Source organism: Lithobates pipiens, unplaced genomic scaffold, assembly GCF_037356315.1.
Source record: "Lithobates pipiens isolate NorthernLeopardFrog02 unplaced genomic scaffold, aLitPip1_a1.2 Scaffold_10, whole genome shotgun sequence".
NCBI lineage: Eukaryota > Metazoa > Chordata > Amphibia > Anura > Ranidae > Lithobates > Lithobates pipiens.
Genome location: NW_027507686.1, coordinates 32,027,102 through 32,048,737, shown reverse-complemented (window position 1 = coordinate 32,048,737; position 21,636 = coordinate 32,027,102). Strand labels below are relative to the sequence as shown.

General features: G+C 45.1%; 1 protein-coding gene across 1 annotated transcript in view; it reads right to left on the bottom strand.

Moving 5' to 3' along the window:
- Positions 1–21,636, bottom strand: part of LOC143929088 (cocaine esterase-like) — a 42,176-nt gene that overhangs the window by 2,991 nt on the left and 17,549 nt on the right. Inside the window, exons 5-10 of the mRNA XM_077453391.1 lie at positions 15,225–15,378; positions 14,377–14,490; positions 4,742–4,837; positions 3,964–4,104; positions 2,958–3,035; positions 285–432 (exon numbers count right to left, since the gene is read on the bottom strand). Of these exons, the coding sequence (XP_077309517.1) occupies positions 285–432; positions 2,958–3,035; positions 3,964–4,104; positions 4,742–4,837; positions 14,377–14,490; positions 15,225–15,378 (731 nt within the window). The remainder of the gene's footprint in view (positions 1–284; positions 433–2,957; positions 3,036–3,963; positions 4,105–4,741; positions 4,838–14,376; positions 14,491–15,224; positions 15,379–21,636) is intronic.

Below are 21,636 nucleotides of genomic sequence, written 5' to 3'. Positions count from 1 at the left end.
ACTATCCTCCTCCAGAAATCACAGTAGTATTAAAATTGTGTCAAAAACAAAATTAAAGTCATACCGCAGTTCCACTACATAAGTTCATTGGAAAGTGGATGAAATCGCAGTTGCACTGGTGTGAACCAGGCCTTACAATCAAGATGAGAATGCAGATGGGGCTCCCTCCAACTGCCTTCATCCCGGGGCTCCCTTCAACTGCCTTCAACCCGGGGCTGTCAAAAACACCCCAAAAAATCTGAGTTTTTTTGGGGGTATTAAAATTATGACTGCCCTTGTCTCACCTCTGTGATATTTTGCTGTTTTCAGGGCCGGCATTACAAATACAAAGTCTCCACACAGGTCCAGGAAGCGGTTGCGGAGTTCAGCAGGATCCGTCTCATTTCCCAAATATTCCTCAATCAGCAGCGGGAAAACAGCGCTTAAAGATACCTGCAATGACAGATACGACGTTCATCGCAAATAGAAAGACTGGCATGCATACAACCAATTCAAACATAACTAATGTCAAGCTATTTTTAGCAAGTTCAGTTTATTTTTAGCCATAAATTTAATTTGGAATTAACCAATCAGAACCCAGTAAGCCCCTGTACACACGGTCGGAGATTTCCACAGCCAAATCCGTCGGATTTTGCCCCTCGGATTTTGTCTGTCGGATCTTGTCCGAAACTGTTGCATACACACGGTCGGACAAAGTTAGCGAAAAATCCGATCTTTCAGAACGTCATGACGTAATTTCGTTACGATGGGACTACATTCAGGCTAGTAGCCAATAGCTTTGATGTAGGAATTTGATCTGAGCATGCGTGGCACTTGGTCTGATCAAAATTCTCTACACATGATCGGAATATGTCCGATCAAACCAGTTGGTCGGGACATGTTGGAAAATTGGGTCCTACGGATATTCCGACGGAATCAGTCCGATGCATACCACACAGGTCGGATTATCTGACGACATGGGACGATAGGACACATTCCAACGGATTCTCCGACCGTGTGTACAAGGGCTAAGATGGTCTCTGATTGGCTAAAAGATGATCTCTGATTGCCTGCTTTGGTTTACTGAGCTTTCACCTTGTCCCCGCTCTTCCCTGCTGGTCCCCCCCCCCCCCCCCCCCACTGTCAACTGACAACTTGCAAAAACTGGATAATGTATGGTGACTATCCAGCCTAACTACCCAGGAACGTCACTTCAGTGGCATGAGGCATATCGTACCTCATGGAGCAGTGATACCACTATGTTTTTGCGGTCAGCCTGCCGCAAACATGAAACCTCTTTTGAGTCACTTATGTGTGTCTTCAATAATTAATAATTTTTGAGGTCAGGCTCTGATGTGGGATGAGAAGGCCTAGCTCGCAGTCTCTGCTCTTATTCATCTCAAAGGTGTTCTATGGGGTTGAGGTCAGAACTCTGTGCAGGCCAATGAAGTGCCTCCACCTCAAACTCACTTATCCAAATTCAGGGGCAGCCCGGACGCTGCCTCCTCTCTCCACGCTCCCCCCTTTATGCAAATGGATAGAATCATGAATAGCATGAATCTTTCCACAGGGCACTGGGTGCCTGAAAAACAGCAGCCCTCTCAGGTGTGTTACAACAGCGAAGGAAAATTTGCTGTTGAAACACTGATCCTTAATCCGGCCAATCAGATGCGGGTGTGAGACACGGTTGGCCAAACAGAGAAGACTTCCATTTGGCCGCTGAGGAGGAGGGAGGAAATGGGAGGAAACACTGCCCTGATGACCCGTGAAGAGCAGGAGGCTGCCGCCAAGCAGGGGAAGCCGTCGATGATGGGGTAAGTGGGGGTAATATAATTTTTTTCTATTATTGCCAAAAGGCATTTGGTGGAGGGGGGATTATGGTGGGGGATTATGGTGTGGGGTTGTTTTTCAGGGGTTGGGTTTGGCCCCTTAGTTCCAGTGAAGGGGACTCTTAAGGTGTCAGCATACCAAGACATTTTGAACAATTTCATGCTCCCAACTTCCATAAAGACATGGATGAGTGAGTTTGGGATGGAGAAACTTGACTGGCCTGCACAGAGTCCTGAACGCAACCCGATAGAACACCTTTGGGATGAATTAGAGGGGAGACTGCGAGCCAGGCCTTCTTGTTCAACATCAGTACCTGACCTCGTAAATGCACTTCTGAAAGACACACTCTGAGCCCTTGTACACACGTTCGGAGAATCTGTCGGAATGAGTCTTATCGGACCGTGTCGTCAGATAATCCGACTGTGTGTGGTATGCATCGGACTGATTCCGTCCGAATCTCCGTCCGACCCAATTTTCCAACATGTTGGAAATATTTCCCGACCAACTGGGCCGGACGGACCTAATCCGATCATGTGTAGAGCATTTTCATCGGACCAAGTGCCACGCATGCTCAGATCAAATTCCTACATCAAAGCTATTGGCTACTAGCCTGAATGTAGTCCCATCGTAACAAAATTACGTCATCACGTTCTGAAAGATCGGATTTTTCACCAACTTTACCCGACCGTGTGTATGCAACAGTTTCGGACACAATCTGTGAGACTAAATCCGACTGGCAAAATCCGACGGATTTGGTTGGCAAAATCTCCGAAAGGTGTGTACAGGGGCTTAAACCTTGTGAACGGCCTTCCCAGAAGAGTTGAAGCTGTTATAGCTGCAAATGGTGGGCCAACTCAATATTGAACCCTACGGACTAAGACTGGGATGCCATTAAATTTCATGTGCATGTAAAAGCAGGTGCCCCAATACTTTTGGAAATATAATGTATGTTCTGCCTGTGTGTTCTGCTGACTGTCCATTTAAGTACCATGAGAAAATGACAGCCCAGTGTTTCATTGTGTAAGTAGTCAAGCTCTCATTTCAGAGCATTTGGATTTTGTGGCACAGATTTAAAGTTAAACAATAACAAACTAAGCAACAATGATTTACACAATGTGCATTGTGGACGCACACGGAGACGATCGTACCAGCATGGGGTTGCTCTGTAGCATGGTGATTACTGTTTCTCTATCCATTCCTTCCTCCATTCCGCTAAAATTCATGGCCTGCAGGGAATGAGAAAAAAATAATTAAAGAGGAAGTAAAGTCAAAACGAATAAAAAATAAAAAAATAGACCCTGCAAGGCAAAAGCATAATGAGCTAGTATGCATATCATACTAGCTCATTATGAATAACTTACCTGAGATGGAAGTCCAAAGGAATCAGAACCTAGAAATAGAACATGTTTCAAATCTGTCCGACGGACTCAATTCCTATCGGGAAAACCATTCGTCTGTATGCTGGTCCGACGGACCAAATATGACGTAAGGGAAGCTATTGGTTACTGGCTATTGAGCTTCCTTTTCTAGTCCCGTCTTATGCCATCATGTTCATAAGATGAACGTGGCCAAGTCCGTTTGTTCGGAAGTCCGTCGGAACTCCGCTGAAAAGTCAGTCGGGAAGACCGTCGGACCTAGTCTGCCAGAAAGTCCGGTCGTGTTTACGCAGCATTAGTGTCCGATTGGCCGCTGCAATATCGCAGTCCTGTTATAAGTCGCTGATAGCCGCCATTACTAGTATAAGAAATAAAAATATCAAAAACCTGTAGCAGAATACATATTGGCCTAAACTTATGATGCAATTTTATTTTTTATTGGATACGTTTTTAAAAAAAGGACATGGATTTTATTTGGGTACAGCGTAGCATGACCGTGCAATTGTCAGTTAAATTAACGCGGTGCCGTAAAATTGGCCTGGTCATGAAGGGGGTAGATTTCCGGAGGTCAAGTGGTTGTATGTATTTTTATTTTTTTTGCTTGTGTCATAGTTACACATTATATACTGTGATAGTCCTTCTTTTTTATTTGGCACAGTGGGTGGTGGTTTTACCATATATAGAAGCACTACGCGAATGGCAGAGTTCCCCTTTACACATTCCTGGAGCCACCCACAGTCTATGATATCAGTTTAGCCATACAGAGAACGCCTCTTACCGAGGGGAGAATCCAGCCGAATTCCTGCTCCGCCACACCGGTTATAAACGGAACCGGATTGTTTTCTTTATCCGCCAAGATCTGCTCTGCAGGTTTTGGGAAGAAGACGCCATCGACGGTGGCTGGGGGAGTCAGAAATTTCTGCAGGGACAGAAAATAGAGGAGCTATTCATGGGGGAACCCCAACCCCAGAGCATGCTGAAACATGTTGCTATCGTTTTTTGGTGGTTTTTAAGGGTGTAAGGAGCTTTAAATGTCTAATAAGGGTTACGGAATCTCCTCTCACCCAAAAATGGCCCCTCGTTATCTGAGGACATGACAATAGATATTGAGGAAAGGAGGAACCTCAATCCTTCGTTTTTTCCAAAATAGTCATGTGATCACCATGTCATGTCAGTGCTGGAATGGTGATTACATGGCTGTATTAGAAAACTATACTATGTTGTTATTTATTTATTTTTTCTAGAAAACATTAGCTAATTGGTACACAGGGTGAAATATTAGGCCAATTTCAACAAACAGGTCCGTTTGTCAATACAAAAAAAAATAAAAAATGGGAGAAGAGAAGAAAGGTAATTTTGAATGAAACAGCAATGCCAGATCTGGCTCAACATACAAACTTTGCTCTCCAAATCTGCCAAAAGTACTTCAGCGGAACAGGAAGACCACCTACACTAGATGAAAAAAATGGCCAAACCTCACAGTGATATCCATTGGGTTTGGTGTCATGGGCAGTGTCCATCTATGAAAGGACATTGTATAGGTGAATATACCATACCATCGCAGTACTTATGGAAAGGATTTCCTCTTCAGATTTTGCCTTCATACAATCCACCAATGATGCCAGATCACAGCCAGAAATGTTGGCGATTATCTGCAATAACAAGATTGCAGATAATTCTCATCTTAATGTAAAACAGTTTGGGCACACGGATAAAAAAAATAGGATTTTTAAATACAGCTTACCTGTAAAATCCTTTTCTTGAGTACATCGGAGGACACAGAGCCTTCATTACATAGAGGGTTAGATAGGTACCTTTGGTGATTGGGCACTGGTTAACCCCAATTAAGGGGGATTCCTCCCCTATATAACCCCTCCCTCATGGGGAGCACCTCAGTTTTGTAGCAAAGCAATAGGTAACCACGTAAAACCCATAGAAGGGCGGGAGCTCTGTGTCCGGTGATCAGTGGCGTAGCGTGGGTTGTCAGCACCCGGGACAAGGCAAGTAATCTAACCTGCAGACTTTTAGCACCCCCCGAGTCCCTTCAAATACAATAGTACTGACCTACCTGATTCCTATACTGACCACTACACTATCCTACTTGATTTCAACACTGACCAACCTGATTCCTTTACCAACCATTACACACACTACACTACACTGTCCACTACACCGGGGGCCAGTAACAAATTCTCTCACTTCTCACAAGGGAGTCTCACTCACCTTCTTGTCCTGGCCTGCATCGGTCCGGAGGAGAAGACAGCGACGGCTCCGATTTTTGCTTCTCTCAAACCTACGCCTCATATGACCACCATACGCCCAATCTCAGGGCGCTGGACACTTAACATGGCGGCCGGAGCACGGGGGACACAGGAAATTTAAATTAGGAGGAGGCAGCCAGTAGTGACACATACTGGCACCCCCCCTAAATGTTGCGCCTGGGGCCACGGCACCCCCTGCACCCCCCACGCTACGCCACTGCCCGTGATGTATTCTCAAGAAAAGGATTTTACAGATAAGCTGTGTTTAAAAATCCTATTTTCTTGATCATACATCATGGGACACAGAGCCTTCATTACATAGTGGGATGTCCCAGAGCAATGCTCAATTTGAGGGGAGGGAGATGCAGATCATAAATATAGACCGCAAACAGACCAGAGGAACTAAACTGCAGCCTGCAGTACACTGCGCCCAAAGGCGGCATCCTCTTGCCCACTTACATCCACCTGATCGAATCTGGTGAATGTATGGACTGAATACCAAGTCGCAGCCTTACAGATCTGATACATGGCGGCCTGATGATGAACTGCCCAAGAAGCACTAACAGCCCTAGTTGAATGTGCTTTCACTTGAAAAGGAGGAATCTTCCTCATTATACCATAAGCCTGAAAAATAACTTGTCTAATCCATCTAGAAAGAGTGGATTTCAATGCTGCCTGGCCTTTTTTAGGGCCCTCTGGCAGGATGAATAAACAATCAGTTTTCCGTATCTGAGCGGTTGCCTGCAGATAGATACTGATTGCTCTTACCACATCAAGAGTGTGCAAAGATTCTTCTGTGGACTGCGGATCTGGAAAAAAGGATGGTAGGATCACATCTTGATTCAAATGGAATCCTGAAACCACCTTAGGTAGAAAGGACCGATGAGGAGGCATCACTACTCTGTCCTTGTGAATAATCAAGTACGGCTCTTTGCAAGAAAGAGCTGCCAACTCTGATACTCTCCTAGCAGAGGATATGGCTATCAAGAAGACTAATTTTTTTGTCAAAAGTGCCAAAGGAGCATGGTGCAATGGTTCAAAGGGTTGTCCCTGTAATGCAGACAACACCAAATTCAGATCCCATGGGCATACTGGAGGTTTGACTGGTGGATTCAATCACACTGCCCCTGAACAATGGCCCGGACTAGGGAATGTGAAGCAAGTGGCTTCTGAAAAATACTGATAAAGCTGAAATTTGGACTTTGATAGTGCGCAAGGCCAATTTCATTTTTAGGCCTGATTGGAGAAAGGCCAATATACTGCTAATGACATACTTTCTAGGATGCTATCCCCTGGGTTCACACCAGGAAACATATGCCTTCCAGATTTTGTAGTAAATAAGCCTGGAGGCCGGATTTCTGGCATTGACCAGAGTAGAGAGGACTGACTTTGAGAGTCCATGGTCTTTCAGAATGTGGGCCTCAGCAGCCAAACTTAGGCCGCGTACACACGAGAGGATTGTCCGTCCAACTTAGTCCGCTGAAACGTGTTTCAGCGGACAGTCCGCTCGTGTGTGGGCTTCAGCGGACTTTTTCAGCGGACAGTCTGGCGGACTAAGTCTTTCGGAATTTCCGTAATACAGTCCGTCCAACTTTGGTTTCAGCGGACAGTCCGCTCGTGAGTAGGCTAGTTGGACGGACTAAGTATGGCGCATGCTCAGAAAGGATTTACACGGCCGAAGGTTGCATTGCAGTGTATTGGACGTCGTATTTCTAGTCCCGTCGTACGTGCTGTACACGTCATCGCGCAAGCTTTCAGCGGACTGTCTGTTCATCGTGTGTGGTCAAGTCCGTTCATTCAAAAGTAGGACAGACTGTCTGTCGGATTGTCTGACGGACTTAGTTGGACGGACAATCCTCTTGTGTGTACGCGGCCTTAGACTTTACAACGTCTACCAATTTAGACTTTGTAAAGCAGGATGGTAAATCAGACACTGTGAGAGTAGATCTGGCCGGAGTGGGAGGACCCAAGGCCTGCCCACTGCCATCTTTATGATCTCTGCATACCAAGGTCGTCTGGGCCAAGCTGGGGCCACTAAAAGGACCGACTTTGCTTCCCTTTTGACTCTCCCCAGGAACCGCGGAAGAAGCGAATTTGGAGGGAAGGCATAGATTAGATTGTACTGATCCCATGGAATTGTCAGAGCATCTGACCCCTGAGCAAGTACATCCTTTGTTCTTGACACAAATTTGTGCAGTTTCTTGTTGAATCTGGACACGAACAGATCCACATCCGGTATACCCCACTTGTGACATAGGATCTGAAATACGTCAGGTGTAGAGACCATTCTCCTGAACATAGTTGCTGGCGGCTTAAAAAATCCGCTTGCCAATTTTCCACCCCTGGGATGAAGACTGCAGATAGGCAGGGAACATGGCTTTCTGCCCATGTAAGTGTGCAATTCACCTCCTTTTGGGCATCTAGACTTCTGGTACCACCTTGGTGATTGATGTAAGCCACAGCTGTGGCATTGTCAGACTGTATCTGAATAGGATGACCTTGTAGTCTGTATAAGCAGTCCACGAGGCCAAGTAAATTGCCTGAATTTCCAGAATATTGATGGGCAAGAGCCTTTTAGTCGCGCACTATCTTCCCTGCGTGCATGCTTCTTCCAGAACTGCTCCCCAGCCTGTTAGACTGCCATCCATGGTTACGATCTTCTGTGGTGGAAGAAAGCCCTTGCCTTTCAAAAGATTTCTGGTTGGTAACCACCAATTGAGGCTTTTGCGTATCCTTGGGGATAGGTACATAGGAAGATCCAAGGCATGAGGCTTCTTGTTCCAAGCCGCGAGGATGCTTCTCTGCAGAGGCCTTAAGTGAAACTGGGCAAATGGACCATCTTAACTAACAGTCTCATGCATAGCCGAATGGAGGGAGTCCTTTTGCTTAACACCAGGTGGACTAGAGCCTTTATGGCTTTGATCTTTGGCTCTGGTAGAAACACTCTGCCTTGAGCGGTGTCTATGATCATGCCCAGATATTCCAACCTTGTTGAAGGTTGCAAGGAAGACTTTATCCAACCTAGGCTTTCCAAATGTTTTATTGTCTTGAAACCAGCGAGTTTCAGATGCGCCATTGATTGCTCTATGAGTAGCAAATCGTCTAGATAAGCTACTATGGTTATGCCCTGAGCGTTTAGATTCGCCAAGAGAGGGTTTAGAAACTCGAGGAGCTGTAGCGAGACAGAAAGGAAGGGACACAAATTGAAAATGGTGCTGATCTACCGCGAACCTTAGATATTTTTGGTGAGTGGGAAATATCGGCACATGTAGATATGCATCCTTGATATCTACCTTGATATCTATTGATGCCATAAATTCTCCCCCCCCCCCCCCCCCCCCCCGAAGGGTGGAGACCACAGACCGGATTGACTGCATTTGGTAGGATCGAATGTACAGAAACCGATTCAGATCTTTTAGATCTTTTTTTTTGTTTAATATGTGTTTATTAAAAAGAAAGAAAAAGAATACAGGACAAAGAAATACAAACAATGAGCTTGGCATACATATGGCATAACGTTAGGAGACACTAGAATTATAAACATCACAGGGCAGAGCTATTGACCTGGTATAATACATTACACCAGCCATCAACCAAATAAAAAGCGTCCAACCACATTTCCATAAAACCAAGCTAATGATAAGAGGTAGTCTCCAACCACAGTTTGTATATGCCAGTGCAATGACTAGGAACATATAGCGTCGCATTCCACTTGCGGTAAACCCAAGCATGGAAATAGTAACAAGTGAAGAACAGAAAAAAGAAAGAAAAAAGAATATAGGTAGAAGAAAGTGAGAGAGGGGGAGAAGGCATAGGATAGAGAAAAGAGGGAGAAAAAGAGAAAAAGAGAAAGAAAGAAAACTGCCTCGGTCGTATCCCAAACTTCAAGATCGCAAACATACAATACATCATATATATGGGATGCAATATAAAGTACAGTAAAATCCCCTATGTTCAGTTAGTTTGCGCCATAACTTCTGCGTATGCAGCTGTATACTTAAAGGCTACCCAGCAGGACCAAATCCGTTTCCCCATCTCAGATTTATTTCGGAGAGAGTAAGTAAGATCTTCCAGGTGGTAAGTGCGATCAACTTCCGCAAACCATTCCTGTAGGGAAGGTACCGAACGTTGTTTCCACCGACGTGGTATAAGCGCCTTTGCCGCATTGAGCAAAGTCACAGACTTTGTATAAGATCCTGCTGGGGAGTCTGTACAGTGAAACAACATAACCCAAGGATCATTTGGTATCTCATAACCCAGAATTATTTGCAACCAATGCAGGACGGTTATCCAATAGGGTCTAATAAGGGGACAAAACCACCAAATATGTGCATGTGAGGCAGCTTCACCACAGCCCCTCCAGCATAAGGGAGAGATATGCGAAAAGAGTTTATGTAGGACAACAGGTGTATAGTGCCACCTCGACAATAGTTTATAGTTCACTTCTGCAGATCTAGAAGCCGAGGATGATACATGTGCCATGGACAATACAATAGATTTCTGTGTGTCCGTAATCTTATATTGCAAATCTTTTTCCCAATTAGACAAAAAGGCGGGGTAACCTTTAACTCTTCTAAGGAGCGAAGTGGTTTCAGGAGAGTGCGTACAAAGTCCGCCAGTTGACGATAAGTCCAGTGATCCATGGGTGTGGCGTGAGAAGGGGGTATTATGCGAGAAAGTGGAAGAATGCCATCTCGATTGGCTACTTGATGTAATAACGGTGGAGCGCCCAGATTCCATGCGTAAATTCTAGGGTCAATGTTCCCCGGGGGGAAGTAGTTATGTCCGGTCAATGGCATAATAGGAGAGTGGGGTAACCACTTCTGTTGTTTGCAAATCGAGTCCCATACTTGTAGAGTGGAAAAGGTGATGGGAGAGGTAGTGGGTGCAAGCGAACGGTATTTGCTAGGAATCCAAATTTGGGAATATAAATCCGAACCACTAAGTGCCCTATCGATAGCAACAGATCTTTTAGATCTACGATGGGTCTGACATCCCCATTCGGTTTTAGAACGGTGAAGAGATTCAAATAGAACCCTGATCTTTTGGGTCTACTTCTACTATCACCCCCTGGGATAGTAAGCAATCTAAGGCCAGAAGTAGTGGTTTTCACTTTACTGGATCTTTGGAGACCCTTGACCTTAGAAAACCAGCTGGTGGAAGCTCCTGGAACTCTATTTTGTATCCCAGAGATACTCAAGAGACTACCCACTTGTCTTGAACCTCTTCCTACCAGGCTCCTGCAAACTGTAGGAGCATTCCCCCCACTCAGCCGAGTGGGGGCGCCCCTTTATAGGGATGCTTTGGGGCTCTGTTTGGCAGACTTTAGTCCCCAAGTCTTCTTCTGCCCTTGGGTGTGACCTTGGGCCTTTCCTCTGGAAGTAGATTGGGAATGCCGTCACCACTGCTTAGAGCCTGAAGCTCTAGGGGATGGAGAAAGAGAACGTTTGAATGCTGGACGTTTACTCTTTTTGATTGGTAGAAGTGTAGATTTACCACCTGTAATTCTTTGGATGAATTTATCTAGGTCATCCCCAAATAGGCATTCCCCTTTGAATGGGAAGCCAGTTAAATATTTTTTGCATGAAAGCTCCGCTGCCCAATGTTTAAGCCAAAGGGACCTGCGCATGTGCACCAACAGAAGAGACAAACGAGATGCCTGCTGAACGGAATCCAGAATGGCATCAATCATAAAACAGAGCACCTGCAGAAGGTCTGCATAATTCTCCACTTCCTCACTGGGAAGGTGACTAAGCATCTGCTTAACCTGTTCCTTGAGGAATTGACACAAACCAACAGTTGCGACTGTAGGTTGGACTACAGCACCAGCCATGGAAAAGGAGGCTTTTAATAAAGTTTCCAGCTTCTTATCAGTTGGATCCTTAAACACCTGGGCATTGTCCAGAGGACAGGTCAGGTTTTTGTTCACGCAAGGGACAGCCGCATCCACGGATGGGACCTCCCACTTCTCGGTGAAGCTTTCCTCCAGAGGATAAAGCATAGGAAACCTTTTAGGAGGAAAAAACAGTTTATCAGGATGTCCCCAGTCCTCATAGAACAATTTATCCATTAAAGGATGAATTGTAAAGGAAAAGGCAGTTCTTGGGATCTTTCTGACCCCTAAGGAAGAAACAGAGGATGTGGCGGCTTCAGCAGAGGGCATTCTGAATGTGGAACGCACCAGCTCAGTATAATACTGGACCTGCCTCTTGAGTGCCTGAGAGGAGGAAACTCTCTCCTCTTCCTCTGAATCTTCTGACTGCTCTTGATCCCTATCCCTGGATAGGGATCTCTCCTCATTGTCAGAAGAATCACCTGAAAGAGAAAGTGCAGCAGAGGGAGGGGATCTACTCCTTTTTCTGCTATCTTTTAAGAAAGCTGAAATAAAATTCACAATTCTTCCCTCAAAACCCTTCAATGTAGCCTTATGGGAATACTCTGTGACATACGCTGGGGCTGCAACATTGGGAGAGGCTGCAAAACCTGACAGGGGCACTGACTCATCCTGTGAGGCTGGCTCCAGTCTTGCAGGGGGGGGGGTGGCAATCTACAGGCGTCTTTAGGACCCCTAGAGGCAGGCGGTGACTTCTTTGTGCCTTTGTTACCTCCCCCTGAGACCCTCTTATGAGGAGACATAGTCCTAAGCTACAAAGCAGAGGTACTAGTACATATGCAGTCACTGTTGTTCTAAAAGTCTCACAATATACATATATGCTTAATACTGCACAACTTGATGCCGAGTAGGTGTCTTAGGTTAACCTGGATCCGACCACTTAGGATGCTTACTGCCCACACTGTGCCCACCTGCTTACAGAGCTCTGATGCTCTGGGCTTTTAAAATATCCGCCTGGCGCCTGCATACTGGAGCACAGTGCACGCCGCAAGTGCATGGCACCACAATCACGCCCCCCTGTTCTCTGCCTGAAGCTTGTAAAGCGCGCCCCCTGCTCTCGCACATGCATGTAGGGTTGTAATAGCGGTGGCTGAGGATGAGGGGGTAGAGGATCTACATAGTGAGCCTCGCTGGACCCACACTACGTGGGACCCCCTTGTAATTCATCACCTGTGGCAGAGCCTGCAGCGGAGGAGTTGAGCAGTCTGAAGACTGGCTTCACTGAGTGTGTATCCTGAAAAGGCATGAAAATTGCTCTTTATTCCCTCTAATGGCGGCAACCAGGTAAGACATACAACTACTTTTATGAAGAAATCCACAATATGTAATATATAAAGGATTAACTTCTCTTACCTGTCCCGCCGCAGGAACTGCTGATAACAGACAGTTTTCAACCTTCACCCATCACGGCGGGTAGCATTGTGCCAACTTTCAGGGTTTTTTGGGTTCCTACTCAGAAGAACCTCTTACCTGGACCTGTAAAAGTCACTGCCAGAACTTTCGTGCCACTGTCTTAATAGTACACCAAGCCTGGTTTTCCCAGAGCCCAGTCCTCCAAGGTGAGACTTACAGGCAAAACCTTCTTTCTTCGGATGATGAGGCCTGGGTACCATACCATCTTGGGAGTCAAAATATCAGCCCAAGATATGGATCTGGTCAGCATAGTCCTTTAAGCCCCCGCAGGGACCTGACTAGAGCTTTCTTTACAGCACATTTTTTACATGACTAACCACCTTAGACACTGGCAAAAAAACAGAGGTTCTCCCCATGTGGGAGGGGTTATATAGGGCAGGAATTCTCCTTAATTGAGGTTAACCAGTGTCCAATCACCGAAGGTACCTATCTAACCCTCTATGTAATGAAGGCTCTGTGTCCCATGATGTATGAGCAAGAAAAAAATATTCACCACCTTACCAACAGCCATCTGCTGTGAGCTTCCCTTTCCATCTCCTCATCTCCATCCTCTCTTCCCATTTCCACACAAACATCCTCTCTTTCCATCACCTCATTTCTAACCTCTCTTTTTTTCTTCTCATCATCTGTATCCATTGCATTCATCTCCTCGTCCCTATCCTCTCTTCCCTCCTTTTCCTCATCTTTATCTCCTCATCTCTATCCTCTCTTCCCATCACCTCATCTCTATCCTCTCTTCCCATTTTCTCATCTCTTTCCTCTCTTGCCATTTTCTCATCTCTATCCTCTCTTCCCATCTTCTCATCTCTATCCTCTCTTCCCATCTTCTCATCTCTGTCCTCTCTTCCCATCTCATCTCTGTCCTCTCTTCCCATCTCCTCATCTCTGTCCTCTCTTCCCATCTCCTCATCTCTGTCCTCTCTTCCCATCTCATCATCTCTGTCCTCTCTTCCCATCTCATCTCTGTCCTCTCTTCCCATCTCCTCATCTCTATCCTCTCTTCAAATATCCTCATCTCTGTCCTCTCTTCCCATCTCCTCAGAAACATCCTCTCTTTACATCACCTCATCTTAATCCTCTTTTTTTCTACTCTTCATCTGTATCCATTGCATTCATCTCCTCATCCCTATCCTCTCATTCCTCATTTTCCTCATCTCCATCCTCTCTTCCCATCTCCATCCTCTCTCCCACTCTCCTCATCTCTATCCTCTCTTCTCATTTCTATCCTCTCTTCCGCTCTTCTCATCTCTATCCTCTCTTCCCTCCTTCTTTTAATATATACACTAGACACATACATATATGTGTCTGAGAACATTCCATGCCTTTTTGAGATTATTCAGGCATGCACTCCACTTGTGAAAATATGAATTTCTGTAGGTGGTGCTGTGTATGACAGTTCTGTAAAAGCTCTGCCAGATTTTAATCCATCGTTCCGAGGTTTACACTAATCTGTCGCACACTTAGACATTTGTTGCACTGTTGAGGGACGGATGTCTGCAGAGTATCTATGACGTGCCTTATGATCTCCACTAATTGTCTTTCAGTAACAACCAACCAGGTGATTTCACAGCTAAGAAACTTTCTTTACAGATATTGTGTATTCACCATCAACATTGGGACTTACATTCCGCACAAAGCTGGTCTCCTCAGCAGACTTGGTGATCAGCCCCGGAACAAGGGCCACACCGCTCTCTGCAATGGCTCTGTGGAACAAGCCCTTGGCTAGTGGGGACAAGACCTGTCAGGGAAAGAAAAGACAAGATTAGTTACAATGTATCACACTGAGGAAACCGTATATATTCAAGAGAACCTGTCAGAACAGAAGAATGAGAGCCAACATTGGTACATTGTCTGTAGCGCTGAGTCCAGGGCTGTCATTCTCCTTGTGCCATTATTTTAGGGAAACTAGTACTGAGAGAAATATGTAGGCTGTTAATACTGACCTCTTTAGCAAAATGCTAACTTCTTGATTGTTTGTGCACCTGATACTTTGAGAAGCTGCCCTGAACCAGCATGAAGATCAGAACATTGATGTGAGAACTCCTCATCTGCTTGCTCTAGGTCAGTGGTCATCAACCCTGTCCTCAGGGCCCACTAACAGGCCAGGTTTGCAAGATAACTGAAATGCATCACGGGTGATATCAATTGCTGCTCAGTGATTGCAGTATTCTAGTCTGCATCTCCCCAAGGTAATACATAAAACCTGGCCTGTTAGTGGGCCCTGAGGACAGGGTTGATGACCACTGCTCTAGGTCAATGGCTTAGAAAGTACTAAAGCCATATGATCAGCATACCTGCATGCTGGGATCATGTTTTTAGAAGAGGTCATTGGCTTGTTCCAGCTTGGTGACTCACCAGAATGAAGATGATGGTTTTCGAGCCGGTATTTTTTAAAACAAGTGAGAATTGGAGGCGCCCACAAATATATTTCACTTCTTTGATCCTAAAGAAAAATGTTTCTTGTATACTTGCCAATGCAGAGACACTGATCCCACCAGCGGACTCTCCAAATATGGTGACGGAGTCTGGGTCACCCCCAAAATCTGCAATGTTCTCTTGCACCCAGTGCAGCGCCTCCACCTGATCCAAGAATCCGTAATTTCCTGGAGCCCGGCTGTCCCCGGAGCTAAGAGATGACAGACAGAGGTTATATGACAAATCAATAGAAAATGGTCTTTTAGAGAAAAGCCCCGCCCTTAATGGTACCATTTACAAACTCCTCCTCTACTTCCAGGAGTCATTATGTTATTTTTTACAGCAGATACATTGATAACATCATTGTCATATAGGATGGCCCTCCATCTATTATCAAGTTGTCCAACACTGCAACGGTAACAACCTAGGTTTATCCTTCACACATCTCAAGCCTCACCACATTGGTTTTCTTAGTTCTTGAATTGGGTCTTATGGATGAAAAGATTATTTCCAAAATGCACTTCAGGCCTTCCTCTGGTAATTCTTATCTACATTTTCAAAACGGTCATCATCCGAAATGGGATAATAACATCCCAAAAGAAAAGTTTTGTAGACTTTGCACCTTAGATGAGGACTCTCTAACACAGGGTAAAATACTAAAAAAAAAAAAAGTTCTTGGATAAGAGTTTTAATCTGGAGCTTATAGATCAAACCTTTCAAGAATGCCGGTCAGTCCACCCTCAAGGTCCCAGGGTTAACGTTATAGCTCTCACTGACATCATGTTTATTACTCAATTCCATAATAAAAACAAACAAATGGGGAGAATTATTGCACTCCAAAAGGGGCATCCTCCTCAAGGATTCAAAACTAGGGCCCATTATCCCAAAGAGGCCTAGATTTGTATACAAGAGGACACCAAATATTAAAAAACAACAGCTCCAAATAAGTTTTCCATCCATCCGCTGGCATCATTTTGTAACTTTTTAGGGATATTTCAATGTAAAAAACTGAAAAGCAAAATGTGTAAGTTTGTACAACATCGTCAAAAGACCTTTCAGGACACCTTGGGTAGGACCTACCAAATTACTTCCTTATCCACTTGTGCACCGAATATGTGGTATCCACTTGTGCACCGAATATGTGGTATATTGCCCTGGGCCCCAGCATATGCCTGTCTCCATATGGGCATTTGGGAGCTGGAGGTGGTGTATAAGTTGTCTGTACCTCAGACACGCAGCCTCCTGACTTAGGTACTTTGAAGATGTGTTTGTTACCTTGACGGGTTGGATGGAAGAGCAGATTATTTCTGGCAGAGCTCAACAATAACAAATGTAATATTAGATTGACCCATGTGGTAAACGCATTTGGGGCTTTCTCTAGGTTACGAATCCATTGGCACAAGTCCATCTCGTTTCCTGTTGGTTGTTGGTCTGCTCCACCTTTCACTAATGCCCCATTGCAATGGGTTACAGAGTTTAAATATTTGGGGATTCATGTTCATCTTCAATCTTACGTGGATTCTAATGTATTGCCCCTGCTTCGGTCCCTGTCTCAGAAATGCACCACAAACCATACTCTTCCACTGTCTCCGGTGGGTAGAATCAACCTGTATTTCCAAAGTTTCTGTATTTTTTCAGAAATACGCCTGTTTATATTCCCGGAATCTAAAACAAATTGGACTGTGTTATTGGTTTACTCATTTGGGCTGGCAAAACTCCTCATTTGGGCAAATCCAGAAGGTGGCCTTTCCCTTCCAGACTTTTGTCTCTACTATTGGTCTGCAGTATTGGTCATGGTCTGATGGTGGTTCTCACAGCCAAGAGATAATCCTACAGTTACACTGGAGGAGGCCATCATTGGCTCCTATGCCCCCCTCTGTGACCTGGTTTTCCATGATCTATGGGCCCACCCTGCACATGGTGTGGTAACAGGCAAGGGTGCAGTATCATAAGCCTCATATGGTTTGCCCCCATCTTTCCTTATGAGCCAACCCCACCTTGCCTCACGTGGCTATGTTACCTGATCCCCAACTGTGGGCTGCTTGAGAAATAGTAGGGCTTAAACATATTTTATTTTTATTTTATTTATTTCAGGTACTTATATAGCGCCGTCATTTTACGCAGCGCGTTAACATATACATATCATATCTAATGGTAGGCCGCGGAGCTTTGTGGACCTTCAGGCTGAAATTCACCTGCCAACCAGATGTTTTGTTATCTGAAACTCAGACAGGTGGTACCACGCAATTCTCTGATGTTCTTACCCTTGAATCTGATCCCTTAGAGCGTCTCCTGATCTCCAGGACCTTGGGGAAGCCTTTGCCCTCGATCTACCTTCGTCTCTCCGTGGCTCACTTAGTAAAAGTGACTAAATTGTTTTCCAAATGGCAGGCAAACCTGCCTGATTTAACTGAGGAAGATTGGGACATACTGTATGTACGAATAACTGTTACTAGCATGGTTTTGGCCAAGGATAGGTTTATTCAGGTTAAAGTGGTTCTAAAAGGCAGAAGTTTTTTTTATCTTGAGTGTTACTAAACCCACAACAGTAAAATCAGTCTGTATATGCAGTACAGCATGCTTGTTATACTCACTGTGGAACCTAAGGGGTTAATCCTCCGCATTGTGTAAAAAAAGGGCTGTTTGATCCTGTCTTCTCTGATCTTCACCTTCTTCCATGTCTCAAAGGGCCATTTTAATATTGATTGGACCCTGGGCAAACATTTTCTTTGCCTCCCCCCCATTCAATTTCACACTCTACACCTGCTCTAAGACATACAATAAATAGCAGCTAGACTCAAAATCAGTTTACTGAATCAGATCAGGCAGCGATTGCAATTGGTTGCCGGAAATTACAGTGTATCATTACCACTTACTGACTGTTGGCTGGAGGTTACAGCACACATTACTGCTCACTGGTTAGTTGCTAGAGGTTACAGCACATGATTTATACTTGTTGATTCATTGCTAGAGATTACTGTACATCAATACTGCTCTCTGATTGGTTGCTAGAGGTTACAGCAGATCATCTCCTCACTGCTTGCACACCATGGACTGGGGAGGTGAGGGACCCATCAATAGACAGAAAACTCCTAGGGATCCTAGAACTCCTGGGGTCAGTGGCAGTGATGGGGGGAGGGGAGGGTGTGATCAATGGCAATGCTGATTTTTTTTACCGACTCCCAATATAAAGAGGAGTTTCAACACTGACCACCAATGTAATAGGGGTTTACACTGAATATTAATGTAATAGAAGCATTCACAGCAACCACTAATGTAAGGAGGGATTTACACTGACCACCACTGTAAGGGGGACCTTCACACTGGCCACTAGTGTGAATGAAAGGATTCTACACCAAGCACCAATGTAATGAGAAGATTTACACTGACCACCAATGTAACTGAGACATTTAGCCTGCATTCACATTTATGAGTCGGAAATGCATGCAAAATCGCTTTCCTGATACCACAGAAACATGCTGCCCTTTAGCAGATACACAGCAATGCCATTAATTGTTACCGACACCCTCACACATCTGCTGTGCAACTGTGTGATTTTGAAAAAGCATAAGGGACTTTCTTCCGCATAGACCAGCCCATTTAATTTAATGGGCTGCCCTACACACTACCTACATCTTTATCCACCCTGTCAGTACCCCTTTGTATCCTAAAACCCCTGCTAATCTCTGCACCCCAAACCTCCCCCATCCTCTCCACTCCACCCATTTAACTCTACCTGCCTCCTCTGCTCATCATTACACCCACCTTCCTTACCTCCATACATCCCCTCCTTGCTCACCTGTGCACCCCAAACTGTAATTCCTTCCCTGCCTACCTCTGCACACCCCAAAATAACCTCCCCTCACCAAATTTGCTTACCTGTGCAGAACAGGCTGGTGTTTAGGCCTAATGACCACAGTTGCAGGCAGGACTATCAAGCATGCCTCTTTACCTCCCCAATGGGCAGCATTCAGCAGAAGTGATGGTGGATATGACCTCAGGGGGGCATGATATACATATGAATGCTGCCTTTATTTACATCTTAATGCTGCCGCTCCAAGGCTATTTAATGTACATATGAATGCCACCACTATTTACAACATCAATGCCAGTTATTTACATGTAAACACAGGGTCTGCAGGTGAGTCATCTGTACAGGGCAATAGGGCATAGCTGGGCAGCATTAGTAGCAGCACTTCACACTGAGATATCGGGACACAGCACAGGACTAAAACTTTAAGGGACAAGAGAATTTAAACTGGGATAGTTGGCAAGTATGAGGCAGCTGCTTTGGGACTCACAACAATGATGGGTTCCAGGGCAGCTGCCCCTTTTGCCCTGCCTTAAAGACGGCCCTGATGTTCCGCAATTCCTGATAGTAAAGAGAGTTTTTTTTTCTTCGGAGAGTACATGTGATCAGCACAGGGCCAATCAGCACTGTCCAGAGAGGATCAGAGGTCCTGCATCCTTATAGGAAATTAATGGGAGAATTAAAACTCCTCCCACAAGCTTTACTCAGACACTGACAGAAGTCACAAGACTGCTATATACTGCTGATGAGAAAGGTATTCAGCAGTTTATATTTACTAAAATAATTGCATTTCTGTGTACTGTGGGAGACCAGATATAGTGAATGTAGGGTCCTGGGTTTAGTAACACTTTAATACATTCTATGCATTAAGATAAAAGAACTTCTGTGTGTAGCGGCCCACCTTCAGCCCCTCTAATACTTACCTGAGTGATGTTGCACGAGAGACTCAGCTGTCTGGGACTCTCCCTCCTCATTGAGACAGCAGTGGTGCCACTGGCTCCCGCTGCTGTCAAAGTCAGAGAGCCAATAAGGATAGAGAGAGGGGGTGGGGCTGAGCCACAGCTCCGTGTCTGAATGGACACATGGAGCAGCGGCTCGGGTGCCCCCTTAGCAAACAACTTGCTAAGGGGGTACTCGGCTAGAGGAAGGAGCCAAGAGTGCTGGCGGGGGAACCGTGAAGAGGAGGATATGGGCTGCTCTGTGCTAAATCACTGCAACAGAGCAGATAAATTTGTTATTTTTAAACATCACCTATGATTTGGCATTACCTTGGGACCCATAGGTGCTACTCTTGGGAGTGCTGGATGGTGCAGAACTCAGCCGTTATACTAAACTTTCTTTTTTTTTTTTTTTGCTTTTTAAGCTCGAAGGGAAATCCTTATTAAGTGGAAGTCGTCTCTACCCCCAACTGTAATGTCCTGGCATGCTGCCATCAATGCAGTGTCGCCTTTGTACAAACCTACTTAAGCTAGCCGTAACGGCCTATAGAAATATAAGACTTGGATGGACTCCTGGGGAAGTAATCTAAATTCTAAGCAGACTTGCTTGTTGCCTCTCCCATCCTGCTCTGACCCCCTACCCTTTTTACCCTCCCCTTCCCCCCTCCATTCCCTCTGTGTTCCCTTCCCCCTCTTTTGTTCTGCCCCTTGCCTCCCCCCCCCCCCCCCCATTTTTTTTCCCATGGTTTCTGAGTTGGAAATCTAAAGAAATACTTGTTGCTCTCTTTGCTGGATCCCACGGTTTTCTATGAGAGTTAGCTGCCTGCATTCACATGCTTCCTTATTGATAACTCCAGCTTGTGTACTACTGTCTCGGATGTACAGAGCCTTGAAAAAGTATTCATACCCCTTTACATTTTCCACATTTTGTCATGTTACAACCAAAAACATGAATGTATTTAATTGGGATTCTATGTGATAGATCAACACAAAGTGGCACGTAATTGTGAAGTGGAAGGAAAATGATAAATGGTTTTCAAAATTCTTTACAAATAAATATGTGAAAAGTGTGGGGGACATTTGTATGGCGCCCCCCGGAATCAATACTTTGTAGATCCCCTTTCACTGTAATTACAGCTGCAAGCCATTTTGGGGATGTCTCTACCAGTTTTGCACATCTAGAGAGGGACATTTTTGCCCATTCTTCTTTGCAAAATATCTCAAGCTCTGTCAGATTGGATGGGGAGCGTCTGTGAACAGCAATTTTCAAGTCTTGCCACAGATTCTCAATTGGATTTAGGTCTGGACTTTGACTGTGCCATTCTAACACATGAATATGCTTTGATCTGAACCATTCCATTGTAGCTCTGGCTGTATGTTTAGGGTCGTTGTCCTGCTGGAAGGTGAACTTCCTCCCCAGTCTCAAGTCTTTTGTAGATTCTAAGCCCTTGTACACACGGTCGGAAATTCCGACCACAAAATCCGTCTGATTTTTTCCAACGGATTTTGTCCGAAACTGGTGTTGCATACACACGGTCGAACAAAGTTGTTGGAAAATCCGATCGCTCGGAACGTGATGACGTTCGTTGATTACGACGGGACTACGTTCAGGCTAGTAGCCAATAGCTTTGGTCTTGTAATTTGATCTGAGCATGTGTGGCACTTTGTCCAATCAAAATTCTCTACAAACTTTGTCCGATTGGATCATGTTGTCGGAAAA